The sequence below is a fragment of the Scophthalmus maximus genome, chromosome 10 (genome assembly GCF_022379125.1).
Source record: "Scophthalmus maximus strain ysfricsl-2021 chromosome 10, ASM2237912v1, whole genome shotgun sequence".
NCBI lineage: Eukaryota > Metazoa > Chordata > Actinopteri > Pleuronectiformes > Scophthalmidae > Scophthalmus > Scophthalmus maximus.
In genome coordinates, this window is record NC_061524.1 from 2,300,568 (window position 1) to 2,308,690 (window position 8,123).

At 47.8% G+C, this 8,123-nt stretch overlaps 1 protein-coding gene across 1 annotated transcript; it reads right to left on the reverse strand.

Moving 5' to 3' along the window:
• Nucleotides 1-1,084: 1,084 nt before the first annotated feature.
• LOC118283839 (5-hydroxytryptamine receptor 7) lies at nt 1,085-5,018 on the reverse strand. Its single transcript, XM_035606231.2, has 2 exons — nt 4,206-5,018; nt 1,085-3,224 (listed from the first exon to the last, which is right to left on the reverse strand). Exons 1-2 carry the CDS (start codon nt 4,793-4,795, stop codon nt 2,342-2,344), a joined length of 1,473 nt encoding a protein of 490 aa, XP_035462124.2. The 5' UTR covers nt 4,796-5,018; the 3' UTR covers nt 1,085-2,341.
• Nucleotides 5,019-8,123: the final 3,105 nt, after the last annotated feature.

The window sequence follows — 8,123 nt, forward strand, 5'->3', positions numbered from 1 at the left end:
TCGTGTTCAGGTTCCTGTTGCTGCTCCCGCGACAATAAATCAACGCTTTAATGTTTCTATTTTCAGTCCCCAGCGGCGAGCGACACGAGACAGACGCTCCCGATCCTCACACAGCTGAGAGAGAGAGGGTCCGACACCTTGGACGATTTCTAGTTAATGTCGGTGAAGATTAGACGATGAAATTATTATTCAACTTAGAAGTGATTGACGGCGATTTTAATAACGGAATTAATTACTTAAAAGATCTGAATCAGCTCCTTCCGATGAAGTGTGATGGGACCGTTAACGTCTGAACACTATTTCACGGGAAGATTCTCTGATTTCACGTTTCGTCCGCGCTTGTTCTCGCCGGTTTTGAAGTGGGCGGGGCTCATAAGGCGATGTCACATATTTGCAAGAGTTCCACATTCACCAAAAACAGATTCTTTTGGCGTTGAATGTTTTTCTTTCGTGAATATTCAGAGTTGACAGAAAAGCTTTGTCTGGTTCCGTCCACAGGAAACTGACGGGACGTTTTGTCCCTTGGATCATTTCAGAAAATAAACTGTGACAAGCACAAGTTTACAACAGTGACACGTTTTGTTCCTTAACAAATCTCGACCAATGAAAGAACTACTTTTATTATGTTTGAACAGTTTGTAGACAAAATCAGCTTTTTACTTCTGATGATTGATCACTGACTGTATATAAAGACGATCAGTGACTGTATATAAAGACGATCACTGACTGTATATAAAGACGATCACTGACGATCACTGACTGTATATAAAGACGATCAGTGACTGTATATAGAGACGATCAGTGACTGTATATAAAGACGATCACTGACTGTATATAAAGACGATCACTGACTGTATATAAAGACGATCACTGACTGTATATAAAGACGATCAGTGACTGTATCTAAAGACGATCAGCGACTGTATATAAAGACGATCAGTGACTGTATCTAAAGACGATCAGTGACTGTATATAGAGACGATCAGTGACTGTATATAAAGACGATCACTGACTGTATATAAAGACGATCAGAGACTGTATATAAAGACGATCAATGACTGTATCTAAAGACGATCAGCGACTGTATATAAAGACGATCAGCGACTGTATATAAAGACGATCAGCGACTGTATATAAAGACGATCAGCGACTGTATATAAAGACGATCAGCGAGTGTATATAAAGATGAAGTCACGTCTCTTCCTCTTGGTCAGGAGCCGCCATCTTTCGCTGGTGACGTCATGTGGAGTCAGAGTCTGTGATGTAATGATCCTGGAGTGGAGCCGTGGTGTCACAGCCCCGCCCACACACGCTCTCGACCAATCCTGAGTCAGTGTCAGCTGTCAATCATGACGTCTCAGCCGGTTTTTATACCGTCAAATAGCGGGGATCATGACCTATACTGCAGCCAGACACCAGGGGGCGAGCTGTCACGTCGTCCATCTTTATTTACAATCGACAGAAGTAAAAATCTGATGTTTGGCTACAAAACATACCGCGGTCACATGACCTCTGTTTGTCTTGTTTAGACAATTGGCGGCAACCAAATAAAATAGATATTTCAGGTCGGAGAACAAAAGGTGAAAATGTCGTCAGCTTGTGTTCACACAGAACTTATTAAGTGTCACGTTTGAAAATACAAGACAGAGCTCGAACTGAAGTTGGATTCATCGGGGGGCTTTTCGGTGAAGTCGCAGCGAGAACCTGCGAAGAGGCAACAGGAGCGAGTTTCGACACATTTCAACAAAAAGAGTAAAAGTTATGAACTGACACCAGGTCGATCGGACGCTTTGACCTCTGACATCAGGCGCGTTCGACAATATTTACATATCAGACGTGTTTTAATCGTGACTCGTGTTCTGAGGGCCGCGTGATAAACCGTGGACACGAGCTGAAAAACATTTGGCGTTTTAGTGGATCAATCGAGCTCCGAGAACTCCATCTTCTTTTTTCTTCTCCTTTTGTGAGGGCAAGTTCTTCTCTAAATCCATCCGCTGCGGCAGCCGAGTGTAAAGTCAGAGAGTGAACTTCTCGTGCGCTGAAGTCCTCCGTCCAGACAGCGTGAAATCGTCGCCAGCAAGTTGAACTTCCACACCATTTCCCACAATCCTCACAGTAAAAGATGTGCAGCTTGAGGCCCATGGGCGTCTTCTGAGTGCCTTCAAGTGCGTCCAGTCAATCACAGCGCCCTGCCTCCTCTCGCCCTCGACCGTCACGTTCGAGGGAATCGCCGGTCCGACAGCGTCGCCACAGTCTGAGCCCCACCGGCTGTTTCCCCCGGTGGTCGTCTCTGCATGGTGGTGTCTCCTGCGGCAGCGCCGATTGGCCCCGGTCCGCGGCGCTACACGTCAGCGTCCGGCTTCTCCACCAGCTTCAGCGCCTCGTGCATGCCGGCCGCCGACAGCTTCCGATTGATGTTCCTGTAGCGGCAGCGCAGCAGGTTGCTGTAGGTGGTCCTCAGGTCGCGGTTGAAGAACGCGTAGATGAAGGGGTTGATGAGGGAGTTGGCGTAGCCGAGCCACAGCAGCGTCCTCTCCAGCCAGAGCGGTACGCAGCTGCACTCCACGCCGCAGACGAACGGCCGCGCCGTGGACACCAGGAAGAACGGCAGCCAGCAGAAGGCGAAGCAGCCGACCACGATGCCCAGCGTGGCCGCGGCCTTCTGCTCCCGCTTGAAGATGGACTGGTTCTTCCTCTTGCGGCGTTGGTGGTGCTCGCCGCTCTTGAGGAGGCGGGAGACGCGCGTGCCGCACTCCTCCTCCACCTCCCGCTGGAGCTTGAGCGCCGCCGCCGCGCAGTCCAAGCTCTCCTCCCCTTCCTCCGTCGCTTCCACGCTCGCCGTCTCTCCGGATTCCGCCGGCTGGTGGAGCTGGTGGCCCCCTCTGCCCGCCCGTGGAGCCGCCCCTGCAGCGTGCTCCCCCTCCCTGGGGAAGCCGGTGATGGTGTGCTTGGCCGCGCTGAGTTTGGCGGCTCGGAAAATCCGGTGGTACATGATCAGCATCACGGACATGGGGATGTAGAACGCCACGGCGGTGGAGTAGACGGTGTAGCCGAAGTCCTGGCTGATGAGGCAAACGCTGCCGTCGTTGACGTTCTGCGCCCAGCCGAACAGCGGCGGGAGGGTGATGGAGGCCGAGAGCAGCCACACCGACACGATCATCTTGGCCATGCAGCAGCCGTTCTGCCGGACGGGATAGGTCAGCGGTTTTGTGATTCCCAAATACCTACAGATAAAAAAACACGTCTGAGTGAAAGACATCCGGCACAGGGAGGGGGGGCGGCTGAGGTCACCTCGTTCTTCTTCTCTCATTTAAAACAAAATCGAGTGTCGAGGATTCGTCTGCCTCGTTCACCCCGAGTGACCGATGCCCTGGTTCTTACGAAAGACGCTTATGAACATGTGATGAATTAATCTTTCAGCCCGGAGAACAAGAGAAGAGCAAAGTGTCGCAGCTCAGATTTAAAACCAGAAACATCCCTGGGAAAAAGAGACACGATGTTCCGAATTTCACACACGTTCGGTTTTCAGTAGATTATTATAACTTCAACTTCAAACTGACGAAATGACGTGACACATGACAACTGTCAGTAATTTCAAGCGCTTTGAGTTCCTAGAAAAACGGTCTAGAAATGTCATGTATTATTATTATTATTATTATTATTATTTTAGTGTTAATGTTAAATTAGTCAGTCTGAAGAATCTGCTGGTGTGGGATTAAAGACGAGGAGCAGGATGATGGAAATGAGGAACAGGAGGAGGAGAAGGAGCAGCAGGATGAAGATGAGGAGGAGCAGGAGCAGCAGGATGAAGGGTGCAGGAGGAGGGTGAAGATGAGGAGGTGCAGGATGAAGATGAGGAGGGGCAGGATGAAGAGGAGCAGGAGGAGGATGATGAAGATGAGGAGGTGCAGGATGAAGATGAGGAGGTGCAGGATGAAGATGAGGAGGGGTAGGATGATGAAGATGAGAAGCAGGATGAAGAACAGCAGGATGGTGATGATGAAGATGAGAAGCAGGATAAAGAACAGCAGGATGGTGATGAGGAGGAGAAGGATGAAGAAGAGCAGGATGATGATGAAGATGGGAAGCAGGATGAAGAGGAGCAGGAGGATGATGATGGAGATGCGTAAAAAGTTCAGAACGAAGTTTGTCTGACGATCGATGGATGATGAACTTTAGTGAGAGACTTTGAACTTTGACCTCACCTGTCGATGCTGATCACGCACAGGGTCATGATGGACGCGGTGCAGCACATCACGTCCATGGCGATGAAGACGTTGCAGAAGAACTGTCCGAAGACCCACTGGCCCCCGATCAGGTCCGTGATGCTGACGAAGGGCATCACGGCCAGGGCCACCGACAGGTCGGCCACGGCCAGAGACACGATCAGGTAGTTGGACGGTTGACGCAGCTTCTTCACGAAGCACACGGAGATGACCACCAGCAGGTTCCCGCAGATGGTGGACAGCGTGAGCATGGTGAGCACCGCGCCGATCAGGACCTTCTCCACGCGGCCGTAGCTCAGGATCTGCTCGCCGCACCGGGTCCCGTTCGTCTCCATGACCTGCGGTTGACTGGAGGCGGACGGAGACGTCGCCGCCGCCGCCGCCGCCGCAGCAGCCGCAGCCTCCGCGGCGCCCTGCGCGATCTTCAGCAGCCGGGGCGCCAGAGCCTCCGAGATCATCATGTTGGTGGAGCCCGCGGGGTCTGCGCCGGCACCGGCACCGGCTCCGGCTCCGTCCTCCACCATGAACGACGACCTCATGGTTCCGTTACTCGCGCCCGCCACAAGCATTCTGCTGCCTCCCGGTCCCTCTCATCCGTGGACTTGGATGCGCGTCCGGCGGCGACATGGACCCGCACACATGTGCCGCTGTGGACACGAGCACTGAGGGATCCCTGCAGGACGAACTGCTTCTGTGACGCGCTCCCCTTCCTTTCACAAAAGCCTCTCGACGTCTTCATTCATCTATGTACAGACTTACTCGTCGTTACGCGCGTGGCGCGCCGCGGGCACCTCCCCCCCCTCCCCCTCCCCCCCGCCCCCAAAAAAGACTTGACCTCTATTAAAACACACACTTATCCCCTGCTGCTCCTGTTGGTTTAAACGTCGCACCTGCCGCAGCACAGCGGGAACTTAAAAAACGCATTGCGCGCACACATACCCCCCCCCCAAAAAAAGTTGACGCGTGACGTCACGTGGGGAAAGCCTATAGGCTGCCGAGGGTTTCATGTGTAAACGTGCACACGGATGATCCACAGACAACAAAGCGACCCGCAGTTCACGAGCCGCGTCCGTGGATGGACCGTGCGTAATTGCGCGGAGTGGAGAGAAATGTTGGGTCGATTTCAATGATACGTTGGCACACACACACACACACACACACACATACATACACACACACGCACACGTACATACATACACACACGTACATACATACACACGCACACGTGCACGCACGCACACACAAACTGACATCACTTCACATTTAAGGGAAACACTGAGATCGAGGTTGAGGGACTTTTTTTCTCACCTGTCAAACTCCTCAGATGTTCGGCTCCTGCAGGTGATGATGACGATGATGATGAGGATGATGAAGAAGCCTTTTCATCACGTTCCTAATCTGAGTCTATAGTCTTTGTCTCACATCGCCACGAGGTTGTGATTCTAATCCCGTGTGTAGCCTGACATGGCAGCGCCCCCAAGCGGCCGCACACCTCTACTGCATCCACCTGCAGCATTTTAGTTTTCTGTGCTTTAGTTTGTTTTTCTTCCCTTTTGTAAAAAAAAGGTCACGTTTACAGAGGTAAAAGGTCTCATCGCCCGACAACAGTGTTGTTCAGGTTCACACAGCCATAAACTGACCTCATCACAGGTCAAAGGTCACAGCTGCTCAGACAAAGAGGGAGTTGTCACCTCGTGTTGTCTCATTTAGACGGAAACTATGTTTCATGGGGGAAAAACCAAAGCAAAATAAAGTTTGTTTGACAGAAATATTGTTTTCATTTATGATGTGACCTTTAGTTCATCCTGAGGTTGTGTGTTCTTTGACGTACATATTAACAAGAAGTGAGAGGTCATTGAGGTCAGTTTGTGGCTGTGGATCAGTCACACGAAACAGTATTAAACTATATTCATACATCCATCTGCTGCTTTTTCTCTTCATATCAACAGTTCCAGGGAAGAGTTTCTCAGTTTGGTTTGGAAGAACCTGACCGGCCGGGGACGGAACTCCGAGGGAGCAGCTTTCTGCAGCCGGACCCGGAAATCTGGTTCGATTTTTGCCGCCTTCTCCCAGAAGAAGAAGCAGCAGCTGCAACAAGCAGGAGATTAATATCCATAAATGTAGAATGGCAGGTTCAGGTAATGTATGTTTGTCCATATACTTTCGGCCAAGATGCATGAAACATAAATCAGTTGTCTGAAACTTTTTTGCAGCAACAAATACCAAAATTTTTAAACTTTTATTTTATTTATTTCTTTTTGTACCAGCGCTTTGGGTACATGAAAAGCGCTTTATAAATCAAATATATTATTATTATTGTTAAATGTGGGTGGTCATAAAACAAAAACAAAAAAATCATAATTTCAGCTCAGAACAGAAACAAAAGAATAAACCTCTGGTTGTATTTTACTTCATGGCCACTTTGATAACACTTTTTTCCCTCTTTAAAACTTTAGAATAAGAGAAATGTGCTGTTTCATCGTTGCCTTTATGAATGTTGACACTCATCTTCATCTTCATCATATTCTCACACTCTTTTTTATCTTTGTCAGCCGTTTGTCACCCGCCTGCTGTGTTTCTTCATGTTATCATCTTCGGTTACCTTATTACTCACCACCCCGGTGGGAACAGGTCGGTTGAGACGGGGAATATATGAATATATTAAACACAGAAATGACATTAATCCCACGTTTTTGTTGCCGTGGCACCTGATTTATTGCAGGGTGCAGCGCGGGTGTTGTCAGGAATCAATACTCCGCAGCCTGCTGCCGGTGATTGTGTTTACAGTGAGATCTGCTGATCGTCACACACGACTTGAGCTAAATGTCTTTTATTGATCACGTGGATGATGAGCTGGCACGTGCAGGGAAGGTCAGCGCAGGTCGTCATCTCGGCTGCTGTGAAACACTGACGATTAGAGCAGACGTTAGCAGCACCGCACGGGAAGTCACCTGAACAATCAGTTGAGATATTATATCAAAACAAATCATTTTCAAACAAAAACTTTATTATCATCACTTCCTGTTGCTTCCACGTGGAACTAGTTTAATACAGAAAACATTTAGTTACAGAGCAACAAACTTCATTCAAACCAAGTCTCTGTTTTTTTTTGTAATACCAAGATTGTGTTTGTTTGCACAATGAAATGGGTCGGACACTGTTTTTTCTTGTCTGTTGCTGAAGATGTGGATCAAAGATAAATCTCAGAAACATTTGGACAGATTACAGTGATAATAAATAGACTGCAGGTGTTGTATCACTTCCTGTTGAGGATCTTATGAAGGGTTTCGGTTTTTAAAAAACAATGTTTGCATTAGGAACTAGTATTTTTTTTAAATAATATTAAACATTACAGAAAAAAAATAAATAGACTACAGATGTTCACAGATTAAGATTAAATGTCTGTAATATCAGAATATTCTTGAATTACAATCAGCCAATTTGAGGTTATCGCTAACATAGCATGCTAACATCAATTTACTATGCTAAGACTGAATGTGGCAGTGTGCAGCATGTTAGCATTGACATGCTAAATGTTAGATGTTAACAGTTAGCATATTAATGCATTTTGGCCCGTTCATTGTGTTAGCATTTAATAAGGTAACACACACTGTAAGCATGTTAGCATGCTAACAGAGCCACGTGAACATGTACCACTTCCTGTTGAGGAGCTTATGAAGGGTTTGGGTTTTAAAAAACACATGTTTGCGTTAAGAGCTAGTATTCTTTTAAATAATATTTGAGTTATGGGCTAATGCTAACTCAGTACTAGCCTCTGTCTGGTTCTCACCTACAGTTTTAAAGTTACTACGGTTACAAAATTACCGCTTACCGGCGATATGAACTAAAAATAAAAATATGACAAATAAAAAAAACTGTATGAATATATTATATACG

What these genes read in the sequence shown, in the direction of transcription:
- LOC118283839 (XM_035606231.2), bottom strand. Translation starts at nt 4,795, where the DNA reads ATGCTTGTGGCGGGCGCGAGTAACGGAACCATGAGGTCGTCGTTCATG. An exon ending in TGCGTGATCAGCATCGACAG is followed by an intron (nt 3,225 to 4,205) that starts GTGAGGTCAAAG and finishes TTTTATCTGTAG; the next exon opens with GTATTTGGGAATCACAAAAC.